This window comes from Eublepharis macularius, chromosome 1 (assembly GCF_028583425.1).
Source record: "Eublepharis macularius isolate TG4126 chromosome 1, MPM_Emac_v1.0, whole genome shotgun sequence".
Classification (NCBI taxonomy): domain Eukaryota; kingdom Metazoa; phylum Chordata; class Lepidosauria; order Squamata; family Eublepharidae; genus Eublepharis; species Eublepharis macularius.
The window spans coordinates 223,464,211-223,480,935 of NC_072790.1; the positions used below are offsets into that span (position 1 = coordinate 223,464,211).

Below are 16,725 nucleotides of genomic sequence, written 5' to 3' on the forward strand. Positions count from 1 at the left end.
TGTGCGTGATCCAAATTGTGCAAGTTACTTTATTTTTGCAAAGTGAAAAGCCTCAGTAAACAGTGGTTTTAGGGGGAAAAGGTCATGCATACAGATTTTCTTAATCTACTGGAGCTCAAATAAAAACAAATTGTTTCCCTTATTACACAACACACAAAGGGTAAAAATCTAGGAACTGCTCTGCTGCCTCAGTCCAAAGGTTCCTCTAGTTCAGCATCCTGTTTCCGTGCGGCCAGCCAGATGTCCTGGGGCTTGGGCGAACCTCGTTTTAGCAGGACACCTCTGGCCAAACTCCAGTCCCCCTCAGTGCATTTTAAGGGGCTCTGAAACCAACGTGTCTCCAAGTATCTCTCATTCAGAGGATGCGCCAACATGCTACGTAGTGTAGTGACAGGAAATGCTGTGGGGAAATTTACAGGGGTAGCTTGCTATAAACGAACTCTAAAACCAAACTTACCAGTCCCTTTCTCGAATACAAAGCTGCCTCTTAGAGTCTGACCGCTGGTCTATGTGGCTGAAAACTAACCATTCTTGCTGGCACACAAGCAACAGTGTAGCCAGATGCCAAAGATGAATCTTTTTATGCGCTAAGCATATGCTAAGGGTCCTCCCCAGCTCTACAACATCCATGGCCACTGTCCCTTTTCTCGTTACTGCCCTTTAGTTTTCTAGGAAGGCTACCAACCAACCCTGTTGTGGAGATTCTGGACATTCACAATTGAATGCACACTCAGGTATTGGCATTTACTTCCCTAAGAATTTTGCTTGGGTTGTTCTTCCTCTAAAGGATTTCAAGCCCTGCTGTCTATAGGTATTTTCCAAACATGTGAGCAAAGTCTTACAAACCAGAACACGTCTGAGAAGTGGTCAGGGGATTGAACTGAAATGCTCCACAAGCCTCCCTATCACTTCCATTAACAGCTTAAGGAGAATAAATTGAGAGATTAACAATGGCCATCTATTTTATCAGTAAAATTCACTGACTGCAGGATCTGCAGTATCTAAAAACAAAAAATTGCATCTTCTTGAAGTTTTAAACATACATAGGTCAGCGTTCCCACTTATTCACAGTGAGGCTTGGAGGGAAAGCAAAAGAGGATCAGAATTAATCACATATGCAGAAATTGTAGCCTGCAAACAAGCTCAGAAGTGAGCTAAACCGTTGTGGGAATTTGCATGACAATGGGATCAGCGTTAGTGCTGCTGTAGCAGGTGAGAGATGAAGCAGGAAGCTGCTGGTTCAAATCTCACCTCTGCCATGAACTCACTAGGTGGCCTCAGGCCAGCCACTCCCGATACGGAGGGATAATCATACAGCCCTACCTTGCAGGCTTGTTCTAAGCATGGCAACAAAACATGTGAGATGTTCTGAACAACCTAAAATTGGAAAAAATGTAAAATCTAAAGTGCTGCAACAATGCTAAGTATATTATCAATAAATCATCATCTCTGACAGCAGCCTCACAGTTACCTAGGATGCAGACATTTCTCCACACCCCCTTGTTCCCATTTTAATACAGCGAATACAGGCCCTTTTCAACAAAGCAGCATATTTAATTCTAGTGTATGTACATGGCTGTTGCAGTCTTCACCATGATCACTCTTAAGCATAATAGCATTCATGTAACACTACAGATTTTGGGAGGCAGACACTTTCCCACCAGCTCCAAGCTTAAAGGAGGGGTCCAAAGTGCATCCTGGGAACCAGAAACAGCCAATATTGGGAAGAAACAGCTTGCAACGAGGTTCATAGGAAAAAAAACTATAACCATTGTTCTCTGACGTATGTAGATTATGCACCTGCACATGGAAGCAGCTCCAGACATTCCCAAGTAACTAGTGCTCTTGTTCCTTCTCTTAAAAGGAGACTCTTGACGGCGCTGTCCATGCCTTCAGAGGCAGAGTCTTCTTGCTGAGGATCATCTCTGCCACAAATCTTCTGTATACTATGCCAGGAACAGAACAAGCAGCATAACCAATGTTACCGTCTCACGTTTCTTAGAACTTGCCACTGGATGATGTAGTTTGTACAACAGTTGAATCTGCTGCAACTCTTCAGAACCTTGAACTGCTTAGAAGGGTCCTCTGAAGACTATTTAGGAACCAGACCAGCAACAATGGCGAAAACTGGAGTGGGCTGAAGCTCCACCCTTGAGCTGTTCTCTGTACTCTGTGATGGAAAGGCTGGGATTGAACACAAAGGGGATGTCATGGGTCCAGGCCACTAACAGCAGCCCTTCCCCCCCCCCAGCATATGGAACGTTCCCCGACACGGCATCATTTGTGTGCTGCAGCAAACTGGAACCATGCAATCCAACCCAGGTTTTTTCAGTGTTGCAAGGGCTGATCAGAAACAGCAACAGCCAGCACCTTCCACCCCAAAGCCAAAGAATGCTTAAAAGAACAACTGCAACATGCTCGCTCAGTATAATTTAAACAATGCAGGAAGGAGTCCACCACATGCTCGTCACCAAGACAAACCAAGCAGCAATTGTACTCATATGTAGTAGAGGCCTCCTTGAAGCTACCCAAACCTTTTATTCATTCCATCAGGGATGCATGGGAAAACTCATGAGAAGGCCCAATTACACTAAGAAAAATACAAGGGGAAAAGGGGTTTTTTTTTAAGGTGAGGAAAGGTCTGGTCTAACACGTGTAGCACAATGAGGTGGAGGAATTCAGAGATGTAGGACAGACTTTACTACTTCAGACTAGAAGAAAGGACTACACTGTTTGCAGTTCCTCCACATTAATTCCCTGTAAATAGCAAACTGGCACAACATACAAAGAGCTAGGCTAGACTATTTCTCCCAAGTCTAACTTAGCTTTTCATAGGCTGTATCATTCACACGGATATATTACTGTGGGGGAACTGTGAACGATGTGATCCCTCACCGGCAGTTTGAAGTGGCGCAGTCCAGTCTATCTCCTCCACCACCACTCCCTGCCATCTCATTACAACTGCTTGTGTAGGCAGGTAGGCCAGGCATAAGGCTTGCTGTGGTGGGAAACTGCAGAGAACATTTCCCGAGTGCAGCTACCACAGAGAACAAGAAAGTGCTCAAATGCTCTGAAGGCCTGCACAGTGAGGATGTGTGTGGGGGAGAGAGTGCCAGTTCTTTGGGTACAGGTCTGGAACTTTCCTGCACGTGCAAACACAATGGGTGGGATTGGGGAAAGATGACAAAGGAAAACAAGCCAGAAGCTCAAGGCACATGCTGCTTTATCTCAAGCCAAACAAAAAGCAATGCTGGGCTTTGCAGAGTGCTTGAGGTGAAAGCAGACATCCAATATGGCTACATAGGTTGAATGAACAACACTCTGAGGATTGGTTGACTTGTTAGAGCTGTCTGCTCTTCACTAACTTCTGATGCTGTACACTTTGCCCCAACTCCTGGGTTGTAACACATGCTTGAGTCTGGACTATGGGTTAATTAATTAATGGGAGTGGTGGAGGTTGCGGCATTGATGTGCATAGGATCCAGGCAAGCCTTTTTAAACTCTGGAGAAACAGCTATGCAAAGCTTAAATCTTTGTGGAGTTGATCAATAGCAAAATTCTGGTGCACTACAAAACTAGCAAAAAAGGGGGAGGATAGCCCCCCACCCCATAAGATGAGGATGATGTCCTCAGGTCAGCAGTTCTAACAGCAAAACGTTCCAAGCTGGTCTGTTCCAAAGGGAGACTTAAGGCAGAAGCAGTGCCTCCTTGCCTCAACTGCTTTCAAATACAGCCTTCTCCTTCCCATACCCAGATAATACACACATCATAGTGGCTCAAAAGACAGAACTCATGTTCTTAGAGCCTCCCAGGGGAGGCTCTGTCGAGGATCAGACCACCTCCTCCCAGACGCTGCCAACAAGGAAACAAGTGTGGAGACGCCCAAGTTTGCTTGCTTGTTTTTAGCATCCACGTCAAAGAGATAAGATGTCAAAGTCCATCTTCGTCTTCTGGAAGGTGAGCATCTTGGTTTACATGAAGTCATCCGAGTCATAGCCTTCCTGTGGGAGGAAAAGCAGAAGAGGGCGGTGTGATTTTACAGGATGTCAGGAACCACAGTCTTCAGCCCCAAACTGTTCCTCTCTTGGTTGGGGTTTAACTAATCACTGCATTTGGAATCAGAAACAAAATTCTCCCTAGCGCTAATGCACATACATGTGCAGGATGTGTGTGTGTGTGCTTTTTTTCTGGCTTGTCTATCTGCTCCTCTTCAGTCTGGCGCAGTGCACTTCCTTTGCCCCTAATGTCTGATCAAACAACATGGACCTGGCCCATGAGGATTTAACTGGTGTGTATGTGGGGAAGCAAATGGTGTGTGAGAAGGATTCTGCCTTGGGGTAGGGAACCAGACTTGATAACTTCCCAGCCTTTTGATTTTTGAGTCAAAAGCAGCTTCCACCAAAGGTAATCTGATTTAACAATCCTCGTAAGTAAAATTAAGCATTAAACCAAACACCTTCCCAGAACTTTTTTTTTAAATTAAGCCCCAAAAAAACCCCGTCAAAGGTCAGTCACTCTCTTCCATTCCTTTGTCCCACAACAGATGTCTCATTTTCCACAGAGGGCTCTGCTGCCCATCCTTGCCAAGAGGTACTGGACAGATCCCACTTCTTCTGCAGAAGTGTGACGAAGTCACAGGCACAGACTGTCCCAGCTGAGTTTTACACACTCCGTGAGCCAAGATTCTCGATTTTGTTCAGGAAATGTTGGAAAAGATGTGGTGAGTGGAAGAGAAATGAGCTTGGCATCACAGCCACAATCCACTTGTCCACTCTTGGTTGGATCCTGTGATCCATGGATATGGTTTGTGCGGATTTTGCTGAAGTTTCCCTCCCACCAGAAATCTTCTTTTGACTTCAGGAGCCACATGGTCCTGCAGTGGGAAAGGGAGATGAAATCTTCTCCCTCTTCCATCAGCAGAGCTGTGTTAAAGAAAGAGGTAGAAGGGGAAACTTTGTCCTCTTCATCCTCTCCACTGCAAGCCCCGCTTCCCACACACACTTATGTGGCTATTAGACCACGCAGATCCCCAAAACTCAGGAATGATCCATGACTTTCAACACCTTTCACTGACAGATCATTGGATTCAACCCTCTGGCCACAAGCTCCTCACCGCAGCATCTTGGACATACCTGATTCGAGGACATGTTTTCAGCCTTCATTAAGGAAGAGTAATTTCTGCAAAGGAAAAAAACATTTAAATGCATTTTGAGTTTATTCGTACTTAAAAATAAAGAAAACTTCTACCAATTAAGGGACACAGTATTTGAATGGTGTCCAGTTTTAAAGGCTTGTGATCTCACACCTCTGCATATTCTATGTCAGGTGCAAACTTGCCCACAATTGTGTCATTTGTAACAACTCTTTGCTCCAAACCCAAACACCACATTAACCACCAATAGATGTACAACCTTCTTTGCCTTAGATCCAGAGGAGTTAGCCTTGTTAGTCTGTAGTTGCAAACGAGTAAAGAGTCCAGTAGCACCTTTAAGACTAACCAACTTTATTGCAGCATATGCTTTCGAAAACGATCGTTCTGATGAAGAGAGTGGTAGTTCTCGAAAGCTTATGCTACAATAAATTTGGTTAGTCTTAAAGGTGCTACTGGACTTTTTACTTCTCTGCCTTGAGACTGCTGTAAACTAGCCTGCAATTCCTGATGTCTTCATTAGGCACACTGGATGATGCAAGAGGATGTCCAAAAACCTTCATCTGTGCCTGCTCTCTAGGCCGCATCCTCTACTTCCTTTTTGTATTACCAGCAGGGGCTCTACAGGTGAAGTTTCCACCAATGCCAGCCTCCCCTTTTGCCATAAGACATGTATTGCTCCTCATTATTCCATACTGATTCACACCAACAAAACTACAAAAGGATGCCTCCCATGAGGGAGGCCTTGTACTAAAAGAATGCTAGATGAAATATAGGAGATGGACATCTATTATTTTCTAGCATAACAGAGAAAAGGTTAAGCCCCAGCATCCATCTCATGACTTTCATTTACAGCAGAGAATCATTTGGCTAGGAAGAAATGCCACTCTCAGCCCAACACCATGCCATGCCATGCCTGCCATTCAAAAGTGCTGATTTGGTTGTTCGACTACTTTGCAAAACTTCAGAAAGAGCATGATGTAGTGGTTAGAGCATCAAATTAAGATCTGGGAGATCCAGATTCAAATCCCAACTCTGCCATGAAATCTTGCCACTTTGGATCCCCATAGGCACAAAAGTAGGGCATAAATGAAGTAAATAACGCTTTCATTGCCAGAAGGTATGTTTTAAATTTGCTGTTTGCCATCACTCACCTTTAAGCAAGACCTGGTACACCAGGGCACCTCCTTAAACAATAAGCTAAGGCAACTACAAAATCAAGGAGGCAGAACCAAAAATGTATACACAATTTAGGTATATATCCAAAATCTTTAACAATTTTTTTAAAGTGCAAAGTGCTCTTGCTCTTTCACCAGTTGGCATATGTATATTGGTATTTATCTCTATGTTGATTTGGTTCTTGATTGATGGTTGTTGTAACTGTATTGTATTACTTGGGTACTGAGAAGTGCATGACTTATATTTTGCACTTTAAAAAATTGTTAAAGATCACTCACCTTTAAACAAATAAATGCACTTTCTGTACCAGGGAGAGAAAGGGCATTGCTTGTTTAGAGTAACAAGTGGCATAAGACCTAAACCCCAGCAGCCCTTCTCCGGTAACCTGTTGCTGTTTCACTCCTGCTACCTAATCAAGTGCAAGAACTACAGGGATTCTAGCAGCTGATAGAATAAGCACCACTGGCAACTGTGACAAGCTCCCACATCTCCCCTCACCGAAGCTCTTCCATCTCTTTCTTCTTCTTCATCTCCTCCTTCTCCTTCCGCTTCATCTCCTGGATCTGGGCCTTCTTCTCATTCCTCTCCTCTCGGTCACGGGCTTCCTGCTCGGCAGCCAGGTCTGGGAATCGCTCCGTTTTGGTTTTCTCCAGTCGGTTCAAGATCTCATTCACTTTCTTCTCCACTGTTAACATCTTCACCTTCGGGCAAGAAAGAACTGACTTAAAAAATGCTGTTCATAGATATGTAATATAAGGACAGAAAAGAAAGGAAACTCCTCAACCACATTTGTATAAAATGCAGATGAGCTGGGTAAATCTAGAGCAACCTCAAGTCAAGCAATCCACACGGTGGCTTCCCTGGAAATGCAGAACTCTTACGGGCACCAATGGCTAAGGTGTGCCGCAGCATTCACCGCAGCATTGCAGGAGATCCCGCAATGCACCTCTCAAGAAGACAAGATGTCTTACACTATTACACAAGCCCGAGCAGGCCTCCACACATGCACCAGGTCAAAACCCAGCAGTTAGAATCCAGGAAAGCTAAGGCCAGCCTTCCTTTCCTCCAGCTCTCCTCTCTACTACTCAGTTTACTCAGAAATCCCCTCGTGAAAGCTCTCCATTTTTCTGAAATCCCTGCACTGCTTTCTTCCTTCTGTTCCACAGCTTCTTCATCACAACTGCATCTCTACTCTCACCTGTGCTCGTCATCTTCTTGTTTCCATCTCAACCTCCTGTCTTCTACAATTTTGGAAATGAGCCATTCTTTTGCCAAATCACAGTCCTCTCCTCCTTCAAAGCTTTTCTTGAACCCAGTTACAGCCTACTCAAGATTCTTACAAGCCCATCTAGTCACGCATAGATGAGTTAGTTGATTGGGCCACGTTGGTAACCTGAATGCTAAAAGAATCAACTCTCTTCAGATCCTGACTTGCCACAGACAACTAGGCAAAGGGCTACTGACAAGCCAGCACTGCATCTTCACTTTCTCAATGCTGCTACTAGCCATTGACAGAGCAGAATAATGCAAATGTGTTATCGGACTATAAGCACAGACACAAACTTTGCACGCGCACATTGTTTCCACTTATGTAGGACAACGTTCCATGGCCAACAAAGGTCCAGCATCCAAGCTACAAAACAAGGGACACATGAAACACAGGGAAGTCTGGACTGGGCTCCATGGGAATGCTACAGAGGGATGGCAGCCTCCACCCAAATCAGATGCAGCCCCTCCGCAATTAGCATACCTTGTAAAACTTTCCTCTCCAACAAAAGAGGCAAAGGATTGGCTTATGGGAGCCAGACAGAAAGAAAAACCAAGAATACTAGCATCTTCATGAATTGCAGAGTCTGTAACAGGATAACCGTCAGGCAATAAAGCCATTGTTCCTGCCAATACATCTTCCCAACCACTACAAAGCCAGTTCTGCAAGACACAAGCAAAAACCTCTGGATCACAAGCAACCTGAGAATTGACAAGACTCCGAGGCTGCTAGGACTGAGCAGAAGGCTGCAACTCTCCCTGTTTTATTTATAATTACTACTAACTGAAGTTTGTGTGAACTTTCATTTGCCCTTCCATCAGGTCAAAATATTAACACATATGCTTCCTGCCTTTAAAAAGTCTCACTGTGTTGTGTGGGCCTCCACTGCCCAATTCCTAGCTCTCTGATGTAATTGGAAAAACTTCTTTTTCCAGGCTCAAGAGATTACATCACTTGCCCAAGGTAACAGAGGAAGTTTGCGGAACGGATAAATGCAACCCCAGGAGGCGAAGCTGGATGGCTGTATCCCCTCTTGGAAACTAGCCTCTTTCTGTACTCAGCCCTAGCCTGATCTCTGGCACTCCAGACTTCACAGCATGGTTGCTCATTCTGGGAAGAGGAGAAATGAAGGGCTTCAACGAGCAACAGATTCGTTTACGTTCTGAAGTTTAAAAAGCACATCGGAAACACAGAACTAATCAAGTGAAGTTTCTTGTTTCCAATTAAAGGGAAGAGGTAATATTTACATCTTGTAGATGGCTACAGGCTTGCTCTGGCTTGTTGTTTTCAGATTCCTTGAAGTCCAACTCTTATTAAAACCACACAACTGATAGTTGTTTAAAACATTCTGAAAGCTGGGGAAATGTTAACATTTATTTACTTCATTTACTCGTTACTTCATTTACTCTTCTCCCCAGTGGAGACCCAAAGTGGCTTACAACATTCTTCCCTCCTCCATTTTATCCTCCCAACAACCTTGTGAGGTAGATTAGGTTGAGAGTATGAGACTGGCCCAAAGTCACCCAGCAAGCTTCCATGGCAGAGTAGATACTGGAACCTGAATCTCCAACATCCTAGTCCAATACTTTAACTATTAAACTATGCTGGCTGTCATATACAGTTACCTTAAACCATGGCGGAGCATTGGTCCATCCTAACTAGTGTTTTCTATTCTGACTGACAGGGGGTTTCTAGAATTTCCAACACACAAAGATCTTGCCTAAAACTGCTACCAGATCCATTTTTGCACAGGAGAAGCCTGTGACTACTCTGACCCCTTCTGGGTTGAAAGCATGTGCTCTATAAGTGAGCTATGTCTTCTCCCAAATTCCAAACTACTGAGTACACAAACCATAAAGCATTGCTCCTGTATGTGTTCCACAGGAGCCTGGGGGCAAGCCTGACTGGTAAAGAATATTGAGCAACAGTGGTACCTGGAAGTGTTGGGGAGGAATACCCTCCACTCAGCATCTGCCACCAAAGGTGAGCTGAGTGGGGCTTTCTCAGTTTGTACCCCTCCCCACTGCTGCCCGTACATGCTTATGTTTCATTATGATTCAGCTTTCCTTCTCATCCATTATCCCAAACCTTTTAAAGATCGCACACCCTAACTCTAACCAGAAGACTGCAGATTGTGTGGACCTATGGTATATTAATCTTCATCATTTGATCTAAATGCAGAAAGTGGCAGCAAGTGGCGATTACTTTCAACAGAACTTTTGGCAGCAATAATGTGACAAAGTCACTGAAGATATGTAAAGACACACGTTTACTCATGCTGTTGTTATTACAACACATAAATATACAAGAAGGGTAGACTGAGAGGGGGAAAGGGACCTGGAAAAGGACCCCACCACTAGGTCCACCACAAACTCATCCCCCAGAGAGAGAGGGAGGAACAGACAGCCTGTATGCCCAACCAGCATCTAGGCTACCTCAGCCCAAGTCATGAGGCAGGCCATCAGCCCACCAGGAAAAGCCCCAATGGCCATCATGGCCAATCTACCCCTGCTATACAGTCATTGACAATTTAAACCATTAATTTTTACAGCTTCTTCAAAAAAGCCAAACACAGGCAATTTAATTGGGTAAGAACTTTCTCTGTTTGGGTGCTATATAACGATTAACTTAATATTGCCAATACGTATCTCCTTCGTAATCCCGGATCCTTCCATGCCTTGCACTGGCTGCCACCTGAGTGGCAGCTCAGAGATGAGCTGGCACAGATCTGTCCTTCATAAAAAATACCATGCCTGCTCTACAGGGCATATTTGCAAAGCTTCCCACTAATTTCTTGGGAAGTCGCCACGGCTCTGAAGGAAGAAGGTAGGTGCCTTTAGAGAAGCTGGCAAGAACAGACACACTTACATCCTTCTGTCTGTGGAACCCGATCTGTCCCACATCCATGTCTGCTGTTTTCTTTAGATTAGTCCATGGGGTGTAGACAACGTTGACACTGCTCATTTTGCAGCCTGAGGGGAGGGGAAAAGACATGCCTTTCACCAAGGGCAGAAGAAGCCAAGACAATATTTCTCTCCTTGCTTATGTATTTAATGCACATAAGAATTCTTCAGTTGTAACAATACAGTGTCAGAAGTCATTCTTTGGGAGATGGGAAATTCTACAGTGACATGCTGGTGGAACGATATTGATTAGGAGGAAAAGAACGAAGTCTGACACAAGTAAAACAATGGAAGAAAGAAGCTACATCACACTCTGATACAATTCTGAAGGTTAAAGCAAAGCTTAACTGGTCCCTGGAGGGCATAAGCTACAGAGAACCTTCAAGCCCTGGTCCCCTACCTCAATTGGCTCAGGCTACAACAAGAAAGCAATGCAAGGAGTCAAAAGAGGTTTAAAGGATGCTCAGGATGAAAAACCTTGAATGGCAACAGCATATGCTAAATAAGAAATCTACTTTACTTGAAACAGCAAAACCTGAAAGCGCTCTAAAACTTAGGGGCCGCAATCTAGCCACTGTAACTATGTGCAAGAAGCCCCATGAGTAACTACTGATTCTTGTTCTCTTCTAAGGCAGAATAAGTCCACTCACTGAACTAAGCTAATTTATGTACATTACAGAATGGGAAGAGCTCTGGATTAGGGAATTTATTTTTACGACAGGAAACAAAATGGCTTGGGTCCCACGTACCTGGCAGATCATATCTTCTATGACCTGCCCCTCACTGTTTACATCTGCTGAGGGCCCTCTTCATTATTCCAACTGTGACTCAAGCTCATAAAATGAGAGTGAAAAGAGATATTCTTAGTAGCTCCCCCCAAAATGTGAGATTCTCTTCTTTCGAAGGTCTGTTAGCAGAACCTCAGTACAGTTCAGACCTTCCTGTTTGCACTGGCTTTTGATAGATGGGATCAAGCTTGTAAGGTCTAAATATTATTTGATGTAGCATTTCCTATGTAGTGCAAACCATATTTCATTGCTGCGGTTCTTTTAAAAACTTCGTTACTCAACCTTAGTGCTCAGGGGTGGGGCAGAATAAACACAATCCAAAATAAATAAGGTCCAACTTGGCAAGCAACACAGGGCTCAACGTCATCTAATTGCACATGATGCCCAGATATCATGTATATAGTTTCCCCATTTCTCAGTGTCTCACACAAAGTTTTTCCAAAAGTCTCAAGGCTGAAAATCACCTCTAGCACAGGCTCACCCACCCTCAGGGTCTGGATAAACAAGTATCTGTAACTTCTCTGGGGCACAACTGCTACTTCGTCCCATGTGGATCATGGTTCTAAGCTCCTCATGAGCGGCTGCTTCAAAGCCCTCCCCCCTCCCTCTGTTGCTCCCCTCTCAAATTCCTGCCCAATTGCTAGTATCATCACTGATGCAATGACCCTAATATAAAACAGAGCTTTACCTTGAATGCTGTTGGCCTTCACCAGGTGTGCACAATCTATCAAAACCTCTTTGGGAATGTCATCCATTGTTTGCCCCTAAAACAAGTCAATGTTGACATGAGAAACCCATGAACAGCAACAGACAAAAAGCATGCTGTGAAAATATCCTAGTTCTCCAACACAGCTAGGGGTGTTTGCACTGAGCAAGCTATTAATAGAGTATAGTCTGTGTTAGCCTTTCAACTACTTTATAGTAATCCTTACAACAATCCTATAAGGCAGACCAGGATTATTTCCTCCCGTATTGCAGAGAGTGAGAGATGGCAACTTGATCAAGGCCATCACGTCACTTCATGGCCAAGGCAATATTTGAGCCAGGGACTTCAGTCTTCCCATTCTCTTGCTTTCCTCTGAAGTTGTCACAAAAAAGCTCAGGCACAGCCTTCATTACAGTTACTAACATTAGGTACTTTGTATTGTCGAAGGCTTTCACGGCCGGAGAACGATGGTTGTTGTGGGTTTTCCGGGCTGTATTGCCGTGGTCTTGGCATTGTAGTTCCTGATGTTTCGCCAGCAGCTGTGGCTGGCATCTTCAGAGGTGTAGCACCTCTGAAGTGGTGGTGCTACACCTCTGAAGATGCCAGCCACAGCTGCTGGCGAAACGTCAGGAACTACAATGCCAAGACCACGGCAATACAGCCAGGAAAACCCACAACAACCATAAGGTACTTTACTGCTTACCAGTTGCATTTGAACTACAAGTGCCCAATTGCCTTTCATTCTTCCCCTCTGGCAACCTCAGACCTCCACGCCTTATTCCATCCCGCCCAGGATCACTGCAAACCTGTTCTTCATCCAGCAGCATTATGTCTGCTGAGCCTCTTCAGTCAGCCATCCCACTGGGGCACAACCTCATCTTTTCCCCACTACCCTATATGCTCTATTGCTTCTCACTTGGTGAACGCGCGCAGAAAAATAAGGTGGTAATGGTTAAATGGAATATACCACTGCAGGCTCAGCAAGGAGTATACCAGTTTGGAATCCTCCCCCAAGTAAACAATTTTGTGCAAAACAAAACAAGGGGGAAGGAAGTTTTAGTTCAGCCTCCTTCCACTCGCACAAATACACTAAGGGGAGTGTTCAAAAATGGCAAACTCATATCTGAAATTACAGGGTCCATTCTTTCACCTCATGCTGCTGCATGCTTAGATTGAGCCATTAATGGCTTCCAGAGCCTCAAGCCCAGCTGGGATGTTTCCTTACGCGACGCTCGCAGTCACTGTAAGCAGCAAAGCTCACAGCTCAATGAATCAACGCTGCCTATCAAGGAGGAAAAGAAGCAGAGTCCTGCAGTTACCTTGTGTAGCCTGAGGTAGACATGAGCAGAGGAGAGCTTGTCCACATGAAACCTACACAACACAGCACAGATTCGACTGAGGCAATGATTTGATCCAAAAGAAATGTTTCCATACATGTTGCCATTAGCAGGCTTGCTGCCACCTGGGTCTTAGCATTTTGAAAGCATGCATATTTGATAGCACCAGAAGGAATTCTTATAGCTTATCACGCACACATCTGCTAAACTGGCCAATGTTTTCTTTGCATTATAAAAAAAGCTGTGCGGCCAATTGCTCCCTCTAGTGATCCCAGAAGTCAGTCAATGAGATCAGGGCTGAAAGTGCTCATTTACAAGATCCACTGGACATTCCCTTGCCAAGAAATAACAGCACGTTTATGAATCATCCTAGATATATGTTTAGTTTCAGTATCTTCCAATCTCTGCAACTTCTAAATCAAGTTGTGTATTTTGTCATCTTGTCCAACTGCATGTAACCAGTGAGGAGAGGGAGATTCAATCCATTTCAGACGCCACTGCTTACCAAAGACTCAACACTTTTTAATAAGTTATGTGCGCACATATATGTATTTATATTTTCTGTACTGCCACTTTGGCTATGGAAATCACTCTTTGCAGATATCCATCCGGCACCTTATTTCCTCAGCTTCATGCATTAGATGTAAGCATTTGTACTGAGCCAGGATTTGGTTAAAGAGTGAGTGCATGTTTAACTTTATTTTTTGTTCCTTTCACTTGCTCATAAATTGTTGGGTCTTCTTTTAAAAATATATGGCTAGGCTGTTACCTGGCACTGATAGAAATTATTGATGCTTTAATTTTTGATGTTTCAACAGCAGTTTTATCAGCTATCAAAAAAGCCCTCATCTGAGAGGCAGGATTAAAACAAAATTAAATGAGATACACACACACAGAAATTCGTTCCAGCAGATGGCTGACAAACCCTCCCTCTGACTAGTCTACAAGCCAGCCCCATCATTTCCATCCTCACCAGGGTTAAAAAGACTTGATTTAAACACAGTGAACAAGCCCAGCATCTCATTTAATCTGGACCCTCAGCCACTCTCAGAGTAATCCAAGTATCTAAAAGATCCATCCCAGGCAGGCATTTCAGCTGTTATATGTACAATGTGAGAATGGCAGGTCAAACCCTGCTTTAAAAAAAGACACTGAGCATATGCAATACCACACAGTTAAATTCTTCTTGCCTGCCAGCCCCACATTTAAACTGGGCCAAAGAGATGACACTTACAAGGAAGTGTCCATAGGGAATTACTAATACAGACTAGGTTTGGCTCTTAGCAAATACCACCAGGCCCTTGTGGGACTTGCGCTGCCAGAACTAACACTGGGATCCTGAAATCATTTTAGAAGTAGTCAGCCCAATTTAAATGGGCTTATGTATGAACATGGGCTGACAGCGCCTAGTGAAAGGTGTTTCTATAGCTTATTTGTTTAAATGTTCCTACAACTAGAAAACTAGGATATCAAGGTAAAATATCCCAGCCCCCTCCCTGATGTGCTAGATGTTTACTTGCACATAAAGGTTTGTTTTTTCTAACATGGGACAGTACTTAAAAATGTAATCACTCAAGTGGCAGAAACCAGGAAAAGGGCCTGCTACGTGATTTTTTGAATTTGTTAATCAGCTTCATGAAAGCTTCATTGCACTCTTGGGTTGCTTATTTGACTGATCAAAAAAGATTTGGTGACTTAATCACATATTGGACCAATATTTTTAAAGCAATAGCTTCTTTAGAACAACAACAAAAGCTATCTTGCAAGTTTGAAACTTTTCTCCCCACTACAAAAATAAATTAGTCAACCTACTGATATTCTTTAAATGTAAAGAATTTTGGGGAGAGCATGGTATAGTATAGCCTAATCTCATCAGATCTTGGAAGCTAAGCACCATTGGTACTTGGATGTCAAACCACCTCCACTTCTCACTTGCCTTGTTTCTCTCTGTAAGTTGGTTGCAACTTGACAGTACACCCATACATAAAGCATTTTAACAATGAAAAGTAAGGTATTGATTCCTCTGAACTGTTACACTTTTTGGCTTTTACCTGGACAACCAGAGTCAGCCTACAGTTTCACGTTTTTAAAGAAAAAATAAATCAGAATTAAGTCGAAGTAATTATTAAACAAAAGTCCACTGTAACAGGCTAATTGCACCTAGCATTATAGCAAGTGGTCAGTAGGAGCAGCTTTACCATGATTTCCTTGATTAGAATTTTTAAAAGTACCTTAATACTGATCAAGTAGCCTTCATGCCCTAACAAATGACCACATCCAAAAGAAAACAGGTAAGCTGCCACCTACATAGGGGCATTCTTAGCTTCCTGGATTACTTGACAACATTTAACCCCCAGGAGATAACAGGCAATCAACCAACAATACCGGAACAGTTTACTGATCAGTGTGCTAAACCCAATGCAACCAAAGAGGATGCTTTCAGGACTTACCAAATATCTTCTGGCCAGCCATACTTTATTAGGTCTTCATCTACCAAAAAAAGCAAAGTCAATTCTGAGTAGACAATTCTCAGATCAAGAGATGAACCTTCTATGCCACATAAATCATTTGAACAATTATGTTGCACACTGCAGCCCACGTAAAAGATCTTTTGGAGGGAAAGGGAATCCAATACTGAGCTTTCAAAAAAATAACCTGTTTACTGAGTTTGAATTCTGAGTGATGGCCTTAGATCAGATACCGCAGCAGCTCTAATGAAGAGATGACTGGAACGCCACAATATGAGCTTCTCTAAAGAGACTGATGCACACACATTTTCCATAGTCTCATCAGGGAAGGAAGTGCTCTGTGATATGCTCAAAACATCCTAGAAAAATGAGCTTCAATCTTCTCCATTCACTGTTTCTACACTGCCAACATTTCAATAAGCTTTTTTAAAAATTCAAGCAAAATACTTTGCTAATATTTTAGAAACAAATTAAATGATTAATTTAGCTTATGGCAAAAATATACAAAGAAGTAACATACTATTATTTTAACTTCATTTATCTGTCCCCGACCCCTACACAGCACCTCTTGAACTGCTATCCCCAAAGATCAAGGGGCCTCAGAAATGGCACTGGATACAATGTTGTGGTCTGCTGTGGGAGAAAGGAATCAGCAGAAATTGTCTCTTCCAAGTTGAATGGAGTATGGCTCCATGCTGAGGTAATTATTTGAATGAAGGAATAAAGATTTTCATGGCGCACTACTACATATATTATCCTGTGACTTTATTCCCTGCATAGTAATGGTGGTTGTGAAATTGACAAGCACCTAGCCATTCTAAAAATACATGAATATTAAGAGCAAACAGCTTCTCTCAGAAGAAGAGATAGCCTTTTGTCACTCCAAGTTCCATTAACAAGAGCCAATGAGCTCTCTGGGAAGATGCAT

General features: G+C 43.4%; 1 protein-coding gene across 2 annotated transcripts in view; it reads right to left on the reverse strand.

Annotated features, from left to right (window-relative positions):
• Positions 1 to 16,725, reverse strand: part of CCDC25 (coiled-coil domain containing 25) — a 19,949-nt gene continuing 3,224 nt past the window's right edge. The window contains exons 3-9 of one of the 2 annotated variants that reach the window (XM_054988935.1): positions 15,780 to 15,819; positions 13,312 to 13,363; positions 11,975 to 12,050; positions 10,464 to 10,567; positions 6,827 to 7,029; positions 5,133 to 5,178; positions 1 to 4,001 (exon numbers count right to left, since the gene is read on the reverse strand). In XM_054988935.1, the coding sequence (XP_054844910.1) occupies positions 3,972 to 4,001; positions 5,133 to 5,178; positions 6,827 to 7,029; positions 10,464 to 10,567; positions 11,975 to 12,050; positions 13,312 to 13,363; positions 15,780 to 15,819 (551 nt within the window). In that variant the 3' untranslated portion in view covers positions 1 to 3,971. Of the gene's footprint in view, positions 4,002 to 5,132; positions 5,179 to 6,826; positions 7,030 to 10,463; positions 10,568 to 11,974; positions 12,051 to 13,311; positions 13,364 to 15,779; positions 15,820 to 16,725 lie in introns of those variants that run through there. The other variant, XM_054988942.1, reaches the window with a different exon arrangement.